Raw genomic sequence first — 17,759 nt, forward strand, 5'->3', positions numbered from 1 at the left:
AAAGGAGAAAAGATGCTGCATGTGTGCCTATGGGCACGGGTCCATCTTGGGCTCACTCTCTCTGATCCCGACATGCATACATATTTTTTTTAAGATTTATTTATTTATTTATTTATTTATTTATTTATTTATTTATTTGAGAGAGAGAGAGAGAGAGGCAGAGACACAGGCAGAGGGAGAAGCAGGCTCCATGCAGGGAGCCCGACGTGGGACTCGATCCCGGGACTCCAGGATCACGCCCTGGGCCAAAGGCAGGCACTAAACCGCTGAGCCACCCAGGTGTCCCTGACATGCATACATATTATATTGAATCCTATCGATGGACTTCTTTTTTTTTTTCTATCAATGGACTTCTAAAAAAGAAAATTGAACAACTCATTGGCGATAGCAATTTTCTGCATGTTCCAAATGCTACAGAAAGCACACTCTGCTTACCACTTGATTTTTACCATTATTTGGATATTATTAAAGAATACATTAGATGAAGAAAGGATAAGAAACAAAAACCCAAAATACTCTCCCACAAATATAGTGCTGCCGCTGACACCCTGTTAGGAGTGAGAACCCTAACACTAACTTTTATTGTGTTACTGTGGCATCGGCAATAAAAACAAAGATAATGCATCACTAGGGCCCTGATGAAATGGTGATGGGTCATGAATGACTGATTTGCTTCAGGCTCCTTCTCCCTGTTAGACCACTTCTACCGTTTCCTTTCCTAGGTACTCACCTTAAAGCACCCCATCACATCCAACCCAAAGTGAATAATCAGTTTGAAAATGAATCCTTCAGAGGACTCGCATAGCAAAGGAAAAGGGAAGAGGAGATTGGCTGGGACACACTGGCTGTCCTCCAGGCATCTTGGGGTCTTATGTCTCATTTCAATCAAATGGGGTTCCACCAGCTGCCTAGCCCATTCTCATCCTTACCTATTATGGATCCATGGCCTGGCAATGATTCTTGGGTGTCATTCTCTCAGTCCCCACCTTCCAGCCCATCCCACTGGAAATCTCCCAGTCTGCTGCAGGCACAGGTTTTCCCTCGGGTCCAAAAAACAGCCAGCCAATACTTGTAAGAGTTGCCCACAGCAGGCAACATGGATCTTTCAACCATTTGGAAATATTCTAATCCTTCTTTTATTTTTATAGGTGAGGAAATTGAAGATGAGAATTTTCTAAGGGTTCCTAAACCAGCACAGTAGAGCTGTGATTTGAACCCAGATCTATTTGATTCCAAGGCTCCCTGATGTTTCCTCTACTTCATGTTGCATTTGGAGCGTAAATGAGATCTAGTGAGGTCATTAGCGGCACATGGAACATAGAGTCCAGCTTTGATCAGTTCAGTAGCTGACTCCGCCTGTCCAGGTCTCAGATCCCATGTGCGGGGATGAAGAGGATACAGATCCCTTGGCTGGCTGTCAGAAGGGTTCCTTTCCTCAGAGCTGAGCTTCTTTTGCTTTGAATATCCTGGAGACCTAAATCTCCTGAGCTCTGATCCACTTTTATCTCCTTTTCAGCTACCCAGGTGACGTCCTCTAACAGGTTTCTAGCTTCAGAGACTGAAATCCCTTTTCATCATCCTGCCAATGTCACATTTTCTCTGATGGTTATTAAAGACTCAATGGTCTCTTGGAGGAGCCAGAGAGTCATCTCTTGTTTACAGGTAAATAATAACCCTTTAAATATATTTACATACTAGAACTTCAGCAGGATTTCAGTAAAGATAACGTACAGGGTAAAGCTGGTTCCCAGGGAGGATGGGGTGATTCATCACGTACTTAAGAAAGGACCAGCCTCATTTCCTCCCCAGCTTGAGGGGAAATGATCACTCAGTTCTGTGGCAGCAGATCTGTAAGAGGGAGGAGCCCTGTCACCACTCTGGCCCAGATGAGGTGTCAACCATACTAGCTGAGCTGAAGCTGGCTTGAACTATGCCCTGCTATCTCCTTGCCCTTCTCCTGGGCACTTTCTTAGGTGGGTGCTGTTCTCTCTGGCAGGCGTCCTCTCAAGTCCTCACCCTCAATGCTAACCCTATGAATCTAGAGTCTCAGTTGTTGGATTGACTCCCTTTAGTACATTCCTTCCATTTTCTCGAATGGCTACTGGGCTTTAATCCTAGTGGTTGGTATGCTGAGTCTTGGTTTTCTCTATCCTCTGGGAAGGAGTTCGCTTTGTTTGTCTCTCTTTGACCAGGGCCCTTCCACACCCTTGGCCTTTCCAGTCTACTCCCTGCTGTGGATCCCATATGCCTGGGCCATGGGAGGACTTGAGCCACCCCTGGGTCAAGGAGGAAGGCAAGTTCAGTTGGGGTTCTTCACTCTAAATGGCCTTTTACACTTCCCTCAGGTGTCAGAGCTCAGACTATCCACCAAAGGCCGCTTGCCAGGGTGCAGCTTGTGGGCAGCCTGCTCTCCCTGGAATGTACCGTGCAGGGGGCATCGAGCCCTTATCTCTACTGGTACCGGCAGTCCCTGGGAGGTGCGCCCCAGCTACTCTTCTCCTCATTAAGTGTTACCCAGATAGTCCCTGAGACACCGCACAACTTCACAGCCTCCAGGCCCCAGAACGGCCAGTTCATCCTGAGTTCTAAGAAGCTCCTTCTCAGTGACTCTGGCTTCTACCTCTGCGCCTGGAGTCTCACACTGAGTGGGTGGGGGGAGACATCTGTGCAAAAAACCCACCCTCCCCCAGAGCCCTCCCTCTGGGGCTGGGTGGAGGATATCCGGGTTTCTGATTGTCAGGCACTATGAGAACAACGGAATCAAGTCTGATTCTCCCAAAGAAGTTGACTGAGTTCTCAGGGAGAACAAAATGTATTTGCGTGTAGGGCCTGTGGATTGCACGCATGTCCTCGAGCTCATGGGGCACGGATGCATCGTCCCAGGCTGTTAACCTCCAGCCCTCAGAGTGATCTGGGCCTTGCCTCACGCTCTCCTCTCCCCCCATTCCTGTCTGTCCACACTGGGGAGGGAGGCAGGTGGGAAGCACCAGTAGCGGGTTGCGGCGTGGTGGCAGGCAGGTGGCCGAGTGAGAGGAGGCCCACTCGGGTGACTTCAGTGGTTAATTCTCATCACCTGGAGAGTCTCCTTCTGTTGTCCTTTCTGCAGAGAGTAGACGTCTTGGGGGAAGCTTTGATGAGGCTCTGTGTCCGGGAAGGGGCGAGGCCTTCTGGAGACTGTCCTCTGGTGGGCTGGCAGTGTGCTCCTGTTAGTATCAGAAACCACACTCAGGGACTTTGATTATTGTTTTGGATTTTAGGCTTTTTAATTCGTATCCTACTGTGTCTCATCCCTTCCCTTGTAGCAAAAGGGAGCAGAGAAGCGGATGGTGACCAAAGACACACCAGAGACGAGGAAAAAGCTGAGGACATGCGTATATTATGGTAATACCCTAAAAAAGAGAAATTATTTGGATGAGAATGAAGGAGAGGAAAAGGCTTCTGGGGGTGGCTGGGAAGAGATGCTACGGTTGCCTTGGCAACCGAGCTTCCTTCCTCATCCCTGGGTCCCTCATCCCTCCCTCATCCTCCTTATTCTTAACAAGCTTTTCTTTTCTACTGTCCCTTGTGCTCCACGAGGGGGCACACGAATCTTAAAATACTCTGTTCCTGGCATCACTTTGTCTAGGACAGTTCAGATGTTTGTTTCTTTTCAGCGCCATTGGATCTGCAGAGGAAAATCTGAGACGGCCACGCATGGTGATCCAGACAGTATTTAGGAATTCCTGGGGGCTCTCACAGCCTGCTTCTGCATTAAGCAGCTCTCCCGTGCTGGGAACTCTGAGCCATCAGAGGGATCAGAAAGAAAAACGAAGTGCACTCAGGATGGTGCTGGGTGGAGTCACAGCATGGCTTAATCAAGGCACTTGGTTTACTTCCCCCCCCCCCCTTTATGGAAATACTCAGTTACTAAGGCAAGCGGTAGTGCCACGACAGTAAAAGTAAAGACGGGTTTACAACTCAAATTTGGTTCACACCTAAAAGTAAACAACGTTTCAAGCTATTGCTTGCTTGTTAGCTGGTTATTTAGAATTGGATCTCTCCCTGGATCTCTCCCGGTCCTGCCAGATTACTTTCAGTTACTAGACTTCAGGATTTGGAATGGGCTTAGAGAAACATAAACACTAGCAGATAATTTTTTTTAAGATTTTATTTATTCATGAGAAAGAGAGAGAGAGGCAGAGACACAGGCAGAGGGAGAAGCAGGCTCCCTGCAGGGAGCCCAGTGTGGGACCCGATCCCTGGACTCCAGGATCACGCCCTGGGCCAAAGGCAGGTGCTAAACCGCTGAGCCATCCGGGTGTCCCAACACTAGCAGATAATTGAGTGAATTCTCATATTTGTCCCTCTACTCTCCTGGTTTCCCGTTATTAATATCTGGCACATTTGTTATTTTTTATGTGGTACCTGTCTATGGCTTTTGACAAAGGGTCCTGCAGGCAGTTTTACTAGCCCAGAGCTCCTGTGCTTCACCTACTGACTTCTCTCGTTCCCTGATCTTGTCCCAGTCTCTGTATTTGTAAGGCATCTCGGTCTTTCAGTCAAAATTTACCAATTGCTTTAACTTGGGCTCGTGATCTCATCTCTCTCTTTCCTCACCTTCAAACTTCCCTCATTGGACTCAGTGTAGTGAATGAGATGTTCTAAAGCCTCATCACAGGGTCCGATTTTCAATAGATACGATTTTCCTCTTTTAGTTTACAAGATATTTTGATCCCAACTTACCCGAAAGAAAGACTTACTTAAAATAAAATATTAAATGTTAGGCTATGTAATAAATATTTTAAAATGCCAAATATACTCAGATGGCAAGCCAGTGAAACTTGTCCCCTGTGTGGTACCCATTCAGATACAGGTGGTTTCTGGTGGGGTTTTATGCAGCCTCAGAATCCTTCCTAACACAGAGCTGGTCCAGGTAATCACTACTACTAGGCAAGTGATGGGAGAGTGAAAAGAGATTTTCAATTTTTTTTAAAGATTTTATTTATTCATGAGAGACACAGAAAGAGAGAGAGAGAGGCAGAGACACAGAGGGAGAAGCAGGCTCCCTTGGGGAGCCTGATGTGGGACTCGATCCCAGGACCTGGGATCACGCCCTGAGCCAAAGGCAGTCGCTCAACCGTTGAGCCACCCCGGTGCCCCCAGATTTTCATTTTTGTAAGATATTCAGAAGTTCTGCAAAATTTCACAAAGGAGATAGACATTTAGTGAAGGTTAGGTTTTTAGGAGGCTCGGATTTAGATAAGCAAAATGACGTTCTCAGCAGGAGAGTCTGTTTGAATAGAAATGTGGAAGTCCCAGTGAATACTGTGATCTCTAGAAAAGCGGTGAGTGAACAACCCTGATCATTGCACAGAGTGACAGAGAGACAGGAGGACGTTACTAGGAAAGGGGAGGCTGGTGAGGGAGAGGCTTGAAAGCCTTCCAAGTTCATCAAAACAAATTAATATCCTCCATATTACCTGCCCTATTCATGAGTAAGACTCCTCCTCCCCAGTGGTCTCCCTAAGTCTAAGGACTCAGGAATCTACAATTACCTTAGTTTCTGGGGGACAAAGCAAACCAGCTCAGGATGGCAGATGCTGCTCAGATACACTCTCCCCTGCCAGGAATTCATCAATCTCACTTGTGCCTGGGGCAGATGAGGCTGCCTCCTTTCTAGGAGAGCTTCCAGGACCCCTTCCTTGGCTGACTTTGTAGGCGTGCCAGGATGACAATTCCCAGGCATGTCATTCCTGGGCCACTGGCACGTGGGGGGCACCGAGCCACATGCTGTTGGCCAAAGAAACTCCTCTCAAGTTGTTTTGCCTGAATGTCGGGCACTCACGGGATTGATATGGAGTGAGCTGGGGGCCTCTCAGCAGCTGAGGAAGGCAGGGAAGGCCCAGGGTGGGAGAGCTGGTGATGCTGAAATCAGGCTGCTTCGTATTTTTGTCCAGGATCATATGCTTTGCGTTGAGAATGTTATAGCCCCGTGAGCTGCTACAAGCACGCTTGGCCTGTGACACAGCCTATCATTTACCTACTCCCTCCTCCGGAGGCTTCTCTCTGTCTGGTCCTCTGTTCTCTCTGCATTACCTTCTCCTCCTCCTCTTACCCAGCTGAGATAGAAACTGTCCATCACACAGACCTCACAGGCCTCAGCAGGAGGGGATGAGGCTTTAGAGAGGCCTGGTGAGTCCAGCACACAGACTAGCTCAGATATCCAGGGACTGCCCATGTTCTGTCTGTTGATTATCTGGGGCTCTTTTCCTGTGACTCATTAGCACCTCTCATTAGATGAATGGAAGGAAGCGGGAGGTTGCAAAGGAGGGGGGGTGCATGAAGGGAACAGGTGGGAGGAGGGAGTTGCTGGAGTGATGTGGGGCCAGGAGGGACCCCAATTGGGTCAGAGCGGTTTGCAGCTGTTTTTAGTCTTCACTATCTGCTCTCTGATCTCAGGGGTCACCTCCAGCAGGTGTAGAGGTTGTGTTGGGGGTGGGGTGGTCTGCACGGGGAGCTGAGGTGCCCAGATCCCCCTCTAGAGGGCCTTTCTTCTCCCTGCTGTAGTTCTATTTCCACTGCTAGGGTGCTCACCAGAGGCCCAGTAGAAAGAGTGGCAGGGAAGGGGTTGGGGCAGGATGTGGGGAGTGTGGTTCTCATGATGCTCAGAAGCGGGGGGGGGGCTTTCACAGGCCCCCAGATGCAGGACCTGGTAAATGTCAAACCACATCCTGTTGTGAGTCCCTGAGATGAGCTAGGGGCAGGTGGGTGGCTGTTGTGATGTTGCTCAGAGATAAACAGCTCAGCAGCCAGCCCTGGGCTCAGACATCCCCAAACCTCCCCCAGTTGTCTCCTAAAAGACCCCAATCTGCATCTCTTTACTTCCTGCCTTTGATTCAAGGCCACTCTCCTTCAAACACTATGTTCTTCTCCTCATTCACTGCCTAACCAGGTCTCCTTCTGGAGGAGAGCCAGCGAACAGGTGTCAGGGTACCAGGTGCCTCTTGTTAACTGCGGGCTTCCAGGGTTGGCACCCCGCCTCCCCACCAGAGACGGCTGCTGGGGCCATGTCACTGTGCGAATGATTTGCATCTGGGAAGAATTAGATCCCCAAAGCTCTCTTCCTCATGGTGACTTGGGGCCTGCAGACTGTGAATCACTGAATCTCAAGAGCGGAGTTTGAAGATTCTTTAGACATCACTTTACCTAATCTCCTCACTTCACAGACGAGGTGTCAGAAGCCCCACAAAGCAAAATGAGTTATCCAGAGCCATGCAGCTGTGGACAGAGGAGGATCAGAAGCTAATTATCTATGTTTGAGCAGCTCCAGGATCTCAGACAAAGCTTAGAGGAACGTGGACTCTGTATTGAACTATGATCTTGCTGTGGGTTTTATGAGCCACTTCTGTAGAAACACATAAGGTTCAACCATCAGCCCTGAGTGGCATGAGGATGGAGGGGTCCATACAATGACCCACAAAATTAGATTCCTCAGAAATCAGACAGGTTGAAGAGATGAGCTGAAGAAATGCGATACAATTCAACAAATCCCCCCATCTCCCCTCATCTTCCCCTGAAAAGAGAAAAGCAACTGTCGGCACATAGCAAGTCTCATAGCAGGACCTGTGAAAAAGACTCAGGGTCTGAGTCAAAAGTGAATTCTGTGAGTGGGTACAGGATGTTGAAAATTGCCCTAACAGACCCAGTATAGGCAATATCGAGATTCAGGGGGTAAGCGCTCTGTCTCCCTGATATAGGTCAGAACCCACCTGGCACGGTCTTCCGTTCCGAACACCAGGCTTCTAGAAAACTGAAGGGCGAAAACACACATAAATGTTTTCAGAAGAGGGTGGCTGGGCTGTGGGGAGTTGGAAGTGCTCAAAACTGGGTCATATGCGAAAGACATTGAGAGAACTGGAAATGTCTAGCCAGAAAATAGACTTTAGGCTCCTAACAATTTTTATGATGGTGGCTAAAATTTATTGAGGCTGTGATAGCAGCTTTGCCTGTTGTGTGCATTAATAAGATGAAACCACCTTATGGAGTCGGGATTGTGATTTAGCCCATTTTATAGGAAGGGAGGCTGAGTCTCAGAGGGGGTCCTAAGGTGGTGAGACCTAAGGCTTCGGTCTAGGCTTCTTTGGCTTAGAAGTCCATATCTTTGTCATCATAATGTTCTCTCTCTGCTGAGTCCTTTTCCTCCTCTGCAAACTCAAATTCAAGCTTTTAAAAGTTGTGCTTATTCTATCTCTCTTAGATTTGTGGACTCGACTGGGGTGGGCTTGCTGGCTCTCATGGGACTATCTCAGTGGCCAATGAGGGTATGACAATGAGTTTGATGGATATGGAAATAGGAGAGAATTCTTCACAAGAGCCATCAGGGGATGAAATGGCTGCTCAGGTGGATGGAGAGCTCACTGTTCCCAGGACAGGTCAAGCATAAATGGGGGGATACAAGAACCCTTATCAGTGAGGGCATGTATAGTTCCCAGACCCGGTCCAGTTAAAGTCTCACCATGGGAGTGAGGGTGCAGAGGACTCAGCTGTGATTGCTGGAGTGGCCCAGGACTTGGGCAGGAAGGATCATCCTAGCAGGACCACCCTCAAGTCGCTATTTTAAAAAACCACTTAGAAACCATTAGTGAGTTTGATCAGGAAGCAGTAGGGTGCTGGGCCCGCAGGAAGCCCTAGAGTGCAGTCTCCTGTGAGGACCACCCCTCAGACTCCCAGAGGACAGCTGAGATACTTCCAGCTGGCTGATGACTCTCCTGGGGGAGATAGTCAGAGCTCTGACTCTGGTGGACCTACAGATCTGACCTACAGATCCACTCCCTTATCACCAGGACTCCATCCTCCCCAAGGAGGGGAGCCTGTTAGGAGTCCAAGTGCAGCAAAAGTAAAGGCAATGGGTAGAAATGGAGGAGGAACACCATGTAGTGGGGACTGTGAGTGTGTGCTGAGCAGAGACTAGGTCCTCTGTTGGAGGGACATGATTCAGGATACGGCCAAGTGCTGTCACAGTAAATCCTAAGGAATGATGGAGAGGTGTGGTGTGTTAAGGAACCCAGAGACCTCAGATCCATAAACACAGCTTGAGAGCAGAAAGTTTCCAAGAGGGGAAAGGAGATATCTAGCCCAAGACTGAGGCAGAAAATTCTTTGTGTTTAGGGCCCAGATGGGGTGGATAACATCTCAGATTATGGGGTACCAAGCCTCAGAAATCACTATTCTGGGGACTACAGGAGTCTGCCACAGACAATGGGAGTGAACTGTCATCATTGTTGTCCAGGCTTGGTGGCCTTCCATACTCTGATTCTTCTTATATGGGCATAGGGTAATTTCCATGGACAGGGTAAAAGTGAGCTTGGTCATGAAAGAGAGGAAGTCAATGGGTGAGCAGAAGAGCAATTCACCCATAGGTCAGTAGTAGTGCTAAGAATTGATGTGGGGTTTTAGCCATTCCTGATCTCCATCAGCAGTTCCTGGCACCCTAGATGAAAACACATGTAGGCATGAGTGTGTCTTTGGTCTCAAGTACCAATCCCCCATTCCCACATCCATCCCTAAGCAGTGACCTCATGAAACTCCTCCTACACAGGGACATTTAGGGCTGTGTGTCTCTCTGACTGTAAGGGGCTGGGATCAGCCAGGCTGCCCTTCCTTGGGTCCCTATGGAAGAAGAAAAATAGGGAAATGTTTCAGGGCAGGAAATGGAGATATTGATATCTATCAGGATCCATTGCTCCTTTTCTGGCCTCTCTTGTTCTAAAATCTTTTTTTCTCTCTTTTCTCCCTCCCTCTTCCCCTATCACTTACTTAAGAGAGAAGAAGTCTTTGTCTCTTGGAAGGTCCCAGCACCCTCGGCTCCCATCCCCACCACCCAGCCTGGGTATCCGGGCAATAAGCCCTGCGGTGGGAGGGCATGTGGGTCTTTCGTGGATACTAGTGCTGATAGGAACATTTTTCTGGGCAAGTGACAGGGGCTTGAGCAGCCCTTCCCTACAGGAACCTCACCCCCCACCAGGATGTTCTCATGATTACATGACCAGTGGGATGCTCCCATTTCCCTCCTAATTTGTAAGTAAATCTCTATAGATCACAGGGTTGAGGTTGCTCTCCTGGTTCACTCTCCCAACGTGAGTCCAGCCGTGCCCTGGGGAAAGGTGAGAACCTGGGGACCCCGGGCATTCCCTTAGAGATGCTTGGCTTCTAAGTCTTTTCAATCAATAAGCACGCTTTGCCCTGTATTGGGCTCACTTCTGGAGTTTGCCCCTGGACTACCTTCTGCCCTCAGGTCTCTTCAACAGGATGCTGTTTAGATGAGCCCTGAGATTGGAATAGGCTGATAGGCCCAGGCCCCTGAGGAATTGCTTCAGTGCTTCCCATTCATTCTCTGGGCTCAGAAACTCTTTGGGAGCCCTTTTAATTGGAATGGCCATGTATCCTAGTTTGCAGGGACAATCTTGATTTCCTTCTTTTTTGTTTCTTTTAAAGACTTTATTATTTTATTTGAGAGAGAGAGCACAAGTAGGGGTAAGGCAGAGGAAGAGAGAGAAGCAGACTCCTGGCTGAGCAGAGCATTAGATGTGGGGCTCTATCCCAGGACCCCAGGATCATGACCTGAGCTGAAGGCAGATGCTCAACCGATGGAGCCACCCATGTGCCCCTTGATTCACTTCTCTTGTCCCAGAATCTTACCTCTCACAGTCAGCAGGGTCCCCGCTCGTGCAATAAATAAATCACACGGTCACCTGGCATCTAACCTGTCTTTGCTCAGTTTCACCTGAGGAAGGATGGATGGGATGCCCAGAACTGGTCCAGAAGGACCTACTTGGATTCTACAGAGAGAGGCCGAGGCAGAAGAGGTTAACTCCCTAGTGCTATGAGTCGAATATTGAGGAGGTAGGGAGGGTGTTGTCTGAGGGGGCAAGGAAACAGCTGTAAGAATAGGGTCGAGCAGGGTGCGGGGTGGGTGTGGGGACTAGGTGATGTTTGTAATTCTCTCCAGCTCTATTATGTCTCCCGGAGTGGAAGGGTGGAGGGTGGTTTGTTCTCTGGAGGACATTCCTTCAGTCCTCACATTGGTAAACCCCAGGTGCCCACGGGCTCCTCTGCCCACATCCTCCCCAGCTGCTTATGCCCTGCTCAGCGAGCCCTGTTTCCCTTCTGTGTGGGGTTACCCTCTCTCCACCTGCCCCTCCGTCTCTGTCCTGCTTCTGCTCAGCATTCTCCACCCCCGCCACTGCTCTGTGCCCACAAACACCCGTCCTCCACACCCTGTCCCAGGGAAGCCCCTCTGGTCCCCACAATGCCCTCTTCTCTCTGAGAAGCTTAGTAGTCCCTTTAGCTTCTCCTTTCCCTGTCCTGTCCTGTCCCTTCCTGGCCTGTGTCAGCTGTGTCTGGGGAACCCCTCACCTCCCATTCCTGGACACACAGTGCAGTGGGGTAAATAGCATCACCTCAAACTTCATGCCCACCCTGAACCTCAGAACAAAAAGTGGCCTAATTTGTAAATAAGGTCTTTGCAGAGGTACATGTTAAGGATCTCAGGACAAAATCCTTCTGACTTCAGGGTATGTCTTAAATCCAATGACTCCGGTCTTGGTAAGAAAAAATAAGGGAGAAATTCAGGCATAGGGACACAGGGGGAAGGTGATGTGGAGACAGGCAAAAGGTCGGAGCGATGTTGCCACACGCCAAGGACCACCAAGTGTGCCAGAGGTAGGGAGAAGCGGAAAAGATTCTCCCCTAGAGATTTTCAAGGGGGTGTGACCTTGTTCGCACCTGATTTTGGACTTCTGGCCTCCAGAACTGGGAGAGAATAAACGTCTACTGCTTTAAACCATCAAGTGTGTGGTTCTTTGTTACTGCAATGCTAAGAAATGAATACACTCAGGAGGAGTCAAGGTCTCTTTATAGTCTGTGCCTGTAGGTCCTGCACCGGAAGCTGGGGGCAGCTACTCCATGTCAGCCTGTGACAGTCACACCATTCTGGCCACTATTCAGAACAGGCTTCCTGAATTTCCATCTTCATGAGAACGTGCCACGGTTTCGCAGCTTACCGGTCCATGTGACCCATGAACTGTGGCTTCCTCACCCGTGGCCGAGGGAGAGTAACACCTGCTTCCAGGGGCGCGGTGGGGATGAGCCGGGACACCTGTGCCAGCGCCCAGCCCCAAGCCTGGAACAAGCAGGCTACCAGCAAGGGACTCCACCTTCCCCATCCTTTCTTGACTTTCGGACTCCCTGCTCACCTCTGCCTAAAGGAGCTCACGTCTCCTCTCTCAGTGGTCTGGGGGTCTGTGTCCTTCTTTCCCCTGTTTGTGTCCCTTCCCTCCCCTGCTGTGTGTTCCACCGCAGCGACTGTGACTTCCTTGGAGGATTTCCCCCAGTAAGATGAGTAACTGTCTCTGCCCGAGTGGATGCGCTTGACACGCTGCGCTTGGGGTGGCCGGCTGTCTACCGCATCAAGTGAGGGGCTCCTCATGTGTAACATCTCACCACCCCCCACCCCTGGAGCATGATCCCCTCCCGCCCCGTTTCTGTGAAATCTCTGGGCTTCATTCATCAGTAGTTGCAACTCTGTGCCTCCTTTAGGATTCTAACCCAGACATGCAGAAGAGAGTTAGATCTTCTGCCGAAATCTCAAAACAAGATGAGATGGAGGCATTAAGAACAGATCCAGAGAACACCTAAATGGATAATAAATGAAACCTGAGTCTGGAATTGAGAGCTGACCAAGCATTCCAGACCATAGGCTACCCTGTCCTGGGTCCCATGTGAGGTGATCTTAGGGCTCATCTCTGCTCATCCTTATGCAGGTTTTCCCCGCTCTGTGCCCTTTGGGCCAACCCTACACCCAAGGAACCCGGAACACCTGGGTATGGACCACGGAGGCCGTCCTCCAGCAGGATGGACAGGAGAAAGCAGTCTTGCTCAGAAAGAAGGAAGAAGGGTCAGTCAGGGATGGTGCCTTCCTGAATCTTCAAAGGACAGAACTTCATAGATACTCCCGAGACACCACACAGCCTGGCAGGACACTTTTATTGTTTTAGTCTATTTCAGGATCAGGCTTGAGGAGCTCAGTCTGCAGGGAAGCAGAGAGAGGGGACAGATATCCCAGCAGGAAGGTGATAAGAGGTAGAGAGAGAATAACTCTTTTAGAAACGCAGACTGGAAGCGTGCGAAGGAGATTTGAGGGTGAGGCTCATGATCATCTCAGGATGCACTTTTGGAGCTGGTCTCAGGAACCTTTTCTCTTGACCTGAAGGAGAGAGAGTATTGTCAAGGTCCCAGGAGCCATGAACAATAGGAGGGGGCTGGGGAGCCTGACGCTGGGCCTGATTTTGGGTACGGCTGGTTGACTCTCCCCATCCTCGGATGCGACATCCTGTAACGATCCCCATACTTTCTCCCCAGTCTGACAGTCCCATTATAATTTCCTTGAGACAGAGGATATATCAGGCTGAGTCAGGCTCTGAGATCCCCTCGTGTTCCACGCCTGATGTTCTATTCTATCCTTTCCCTCCAGGCCGCCCCCCCCGTCCGCCCCCCCTACCTTGGCCATCAGCACCAGGACGCTGACCAGCACAGCATACAGCGTGGCCTTGCCCAGCAGGATCTCATAGAGGATGGTGGCAGACAGGACGCCCTGATGGTAGGACACTGCGGGTGGGAAGGGAGGGCACACGGGGACCCGTGAGCAGCAGGACCCGTGAGCTCTGGCCTCTCTACCCCCACCCCAGGGCCCATGGGTTCCCTGTGCTCTGGGTCCAGGGCAAAGCCACGGGAGGCAGAGTGAGCAGCAGACAGGGGCACTTACCCGAGGTGAAGCCACAGTCTGAAAGAGAAAAGGGGGAGGGAACGGATGAGACACCCCATCTTCTGAAGCAGGTGGGGAGCTGCCCAGGTAGGTGCACCTGAAGCTAACGCAATATGACTTGTCAGCTGGGCTTCAATCAAGAACAAAATAAACACGAACATAGGAAGTGAGCCTTCTGGGGAGCAGGGACCCCAGGCCGGACCGGCCTTCTCTCAGGCTCCTGGACTGTCTTTCTGGGCCTGTGTCGATGGAGCCACGCCACCCCAGAACCCCGTGGAGCGTGGTGGGGCTGGGGGCACCCCTCGGTGCGGAGCCCTACAGGCTAGGACAGTGAGGGCCCCCGCTGCAAGGCTCTCCTGGGCTGAGGATCTGGGGGAGGAATGAGCCCGAGGCGCCCCGTCCCCCTCATGCTGGCCTTTAGTCTCCTTGCTCTGTCCTGGGTTTTCTGCACGTGGTTTTTCTTTCTTCCTGTTTTTCATGGGGAATGTTTTATTTCTATCTCGCTGCCTTCCACAAAAGGCTTGGGGTGCCTATTCTTTTTTTGCAATTTAAGTTGGATTAATGAACGTATAAGACTGATGATGCATCTCTGAACTCTACCTCTGCATGTGGCCTGCCTGGTCTTCTGCCTGGAACCCCTCCCGCCCCCTTGCTGGGCTCTGACTCACTCCCCGCCCATCCCCCAGGGCCCCCTCACCTGCTCTGCCCCAGGCCTCAGCACTGATGTTCTGGGTGATGGGTTTGACTCTATCGTATTTCCACTCATCGTCGTCCCCGAGCCCATAGAACTGGACTTGGCAGCGGAAGTGGTTGCGCGGGTTGTGCCAGAAGGAGGCAGAGACCCTCAGCCGGCTGCTCAGACAGTAGCTGGAGTCATTCTCGCTGGGCCTCTCCTTGTAGGGCTGCGGGTCGGTGCTGAACCCACTCGTGACCTCCTTCCCGTTCACCCACCAGCTCAGCTCCACGTGGTCGGGGTAGAAGCCCGTGGCCAGGCACACGAGTGTGGCCTTCTGGGTCCGCGAGATCTCTGCTTCTGATGGTTCAAACACTGTGACCGTGGGAGGGGTGACCTTCTGCAGATCCTCTGCAAGGGAAGAGAGGTTGGGACCAGGGCTGGGCTGACAGCTGTCTGGGTTTGCTCTGTGTGTGTGTGTGTGTGTGTGTGTGTGAGAGAGAGAGAGAGAGAGAGAGAGAACAGAGATAGAAACAGAGAGAAATAGGGAGACAGAGAGAGAATGAGCTGGAAATGGAGTCATCATAAAGCAAAATTATGTAGTAGTAGGTCCTGTGTGTTTGGGGTCTCCATCATGTTCCTCTGTATTTGTTCTCCTGCCCTGTGTGTCCTTTGTAGTCACCCTGTAGGCATTCTGAGTAATGTCCCCTCACCGATGTTATTTGATTTCTTCTCCAGCAGTGAAACCTTATCTGTCTACATTTCTCCATATCAGGTAGTAGTTATTTGAGGGGATCAAGCACACGATGGGAATCAGAATAATAGGATCCAAATCTTAAAGCTGACTTTGCCCACCAGTGTGACGTTGGGACAACATCTTAAATTCTATGCACCATTTCCCTGCTCGTGAAGGGAAAATCATGACACCGACTTTCCAGAGTGGCTATGGAGGCTAAGTGACGTTAGTATTCAGAAAGGCCCTGTCCTCAGCCCGTGTGTTACTTCTAAATCAAAGTGGCCAAGGAGTAAAGAGGAACTGCAGGTTAGGGGGTCATTGGGGGGCTGGGGGGTTTTCTTCAGATGATAGTCTACAGAGGGCATATTTTTGTGCACTCAGGGGAGGGTACCCTTTGGTGTTATGGTGTGCTCCTGAGAATGTGGGAGCTTTGGACTTTCTTGCGGTTCACGAGGCCACCCTAGCCATTGCTCTGCCTTCAGGTGCCCCCTGAGCTTCCTAGCTCACATAGAGAACAATCGCTCCTTATGTCAAGTTCAGGGGCTCATCGACCTTCTTCACTCCTTTCTCAGTCTTATACTTTTTTCTACCCATCAGCTTCCTAAATAAGCATCTGAGATCATCAGGGCAGCTTCTTGCTAGTTTTGATACAATTTTTGTCCAAAGTCTCTCCTTTGCAGAGTCTTGGGTGAAGGCCCGGACCACCCTCTGATTTGGCTGGCTCACTTCTTCTGGGTCTGCTCTCCATTCATTATATCCTACTCCTTTGCTTTTCACTGATTTTTTTTTTTTATTCATTTCTTAGCAATTCCATTAAAATGAAAAATCTTCTTATAAGAAGAATCCAGTTTAGCCCGGAAGATGGAGAAAATGTCCTTCTAACTGACACTTCACATTCCTACGGATGTGACCTAACCTCCAGGGCCAGCTTCAAGGGTGTATGGGACCCCACCCTTACAAAGTCCACCCCCCCCCCCACCCGGCTTAATGGCTGCTGTCGCCATCTTGAAATTCTAAATTATTTTTAATGAGAACCTGGCATTTTCATTTTGAGCTGATCAGGCCTCCTTTCCTATCAGCTTCCCCTCCCTGCAACTCCTGTTTGCTAACTGCGAAACTATGTCTCTAGGTCTTTACTGGCTGACCCACCAGAAGGGGTAACAGCCTATCTCCACTGCCCGGTTCCATCAATGTCTCTGCTCAACTTGGTGTCTTCACTCTCCTCTCAAAGACCTGGCTCTGAAGTTGTACCAGCCCTCCTGGCGCACTACCGAATGTACTTCTCTGACCCTCCCTCTCCGGTAAACACTCTGTCCTTCCCGCAGAATTAATGATGTGTGATGCTCTGCACAATGTGCGATGCTCTCTGCACAATGCTTATTGATGCAATGGGCAGGACAAACAGGATGCCATGTCTACACAGCTCTGCGTGAGGGCAGGGTCAGTTTATCCTTCCGTGTTTGTGAGTCCCTGTGGGATGTGGGTGAGCGTGCCTACGTGGGTGTGTGTACTAGTTAGAGTCTGTTTGTATATGCTCTGTTTGTGGCTTGGACTGGCTTTAGGCAGAATTGTGAAGTTTATCTTTTCCTGTTCCCACACATGGCTCACGCCCACCCAGCCCTCCCCTCCATTATCCATATGCCAAATCGCATCCCTCCTCAGGTACTGGGCTCATCCTCTCCCCTCACTCCCCACTGACCACCTAGGGGAAGGGTGGAGAGGAGAAGCACTGAATTATAACAATCCACCTTCCTTGCCCACTCAACACCCTCACAGCAATGGTAAGGGGTAGGTATTGCTGATGACCCTATACCGTAGAGGGGATGGAGCTTCACATAGATTCATTTGCCCAAGACCACCCAATCCTTAGCCAGCCAGCGATTGGGACCTAGGTCCACCTGGCTCTAAAGTCTGGTCTTTCCCCACCCCGGCTGATCACAGGACTCTGGCATTTCCTCTGGACAAAGCTTAGCTGAGCCCCATTGGCTCCAGCTTAATGCCTAACTATAACTGGAGCCTGTTGTTATCAAACAATCCAGGTTAATGTACCAGTATCCCGAGTGACCCTCCTGCACCACCTGGTCTGTTGAAACTGGGATACTTAGTGTGAGGCCCAAGATTGCAGGCTGGGGGACAGAGGGAGACAACTGGAGGGGGAGGGGTGAATGCACCCCAGTGGCCAAGGTTCCAGCGCTGCCCTGGGCCGGCAATGGGTGCTGTGGACACACCTCAGGGGGCTCGGGCTTAGGAGAGAAGGGCAGGGGTTTTAACTCTAATTTTACATGCTAAAGACTAAATCAACTCACCTTGCTTGTTTTGAGTCTTTTATCCACTGACTCAACATTGATCTGCCTTTCTCTCTGGCCTCCCTTGTCTCTCATTCCTTTTCTCCTCTGGTCAGCGGCCTCCCTTGCATCTACCTCTCCCAGGAGCCGGCAGGGCTGGGTGCCCCCCACCCATCACGAGCTCGGCGCTGCTTTTTCCTGCCCCTCAGGCTTGGTGCCCCTCTCTGTAGCAGCTACACCCCTGCTATGCTCCCCCAGCCCCGG

At 50.5% G+C, this 17,759-nt stretch overlaps 1 gene segment (V, D, J or C); it reads right to left on the reverse strand.

Annotated features, from left to right (window-relative positions):
* Positions 1 to 13,006: 13,006 nt before the first annotated feature.
* The window catches only part of LOC112650920 (T cell receptor beta constant 1-like), a 198,284-nt gene continuing 193,531 nt past the window's right edge, over positions 13,007 to 17,759 (reverse strand). Inside the window, 4 exon segments of the C gene segment in view lie at positions 13,007 to 13,243; positions 13,538 to 13,644; positions 13,802 to 13,819; positions 14,499 to 14,885. Of these exon segments, the coding sequence occupies positions 13,223 to 13,243; positions 13,538 to 13,644; positions 13,802 to 13,819; positions 14,499 to 14,885 (533 nt within the window).

This window comes from Canis lupus, chromosome 16 (genome assembly GCF_003254725.2).
Source record: "Canis lupus dingo isolate Sandy chromosome 16, ASM325472v2, whole genome shotgun sequence".
NCBI lineage: Eukaryota > Metazoa > Chordata > Mammalia > Carnivora > Canidae > Canis > Canis lupus.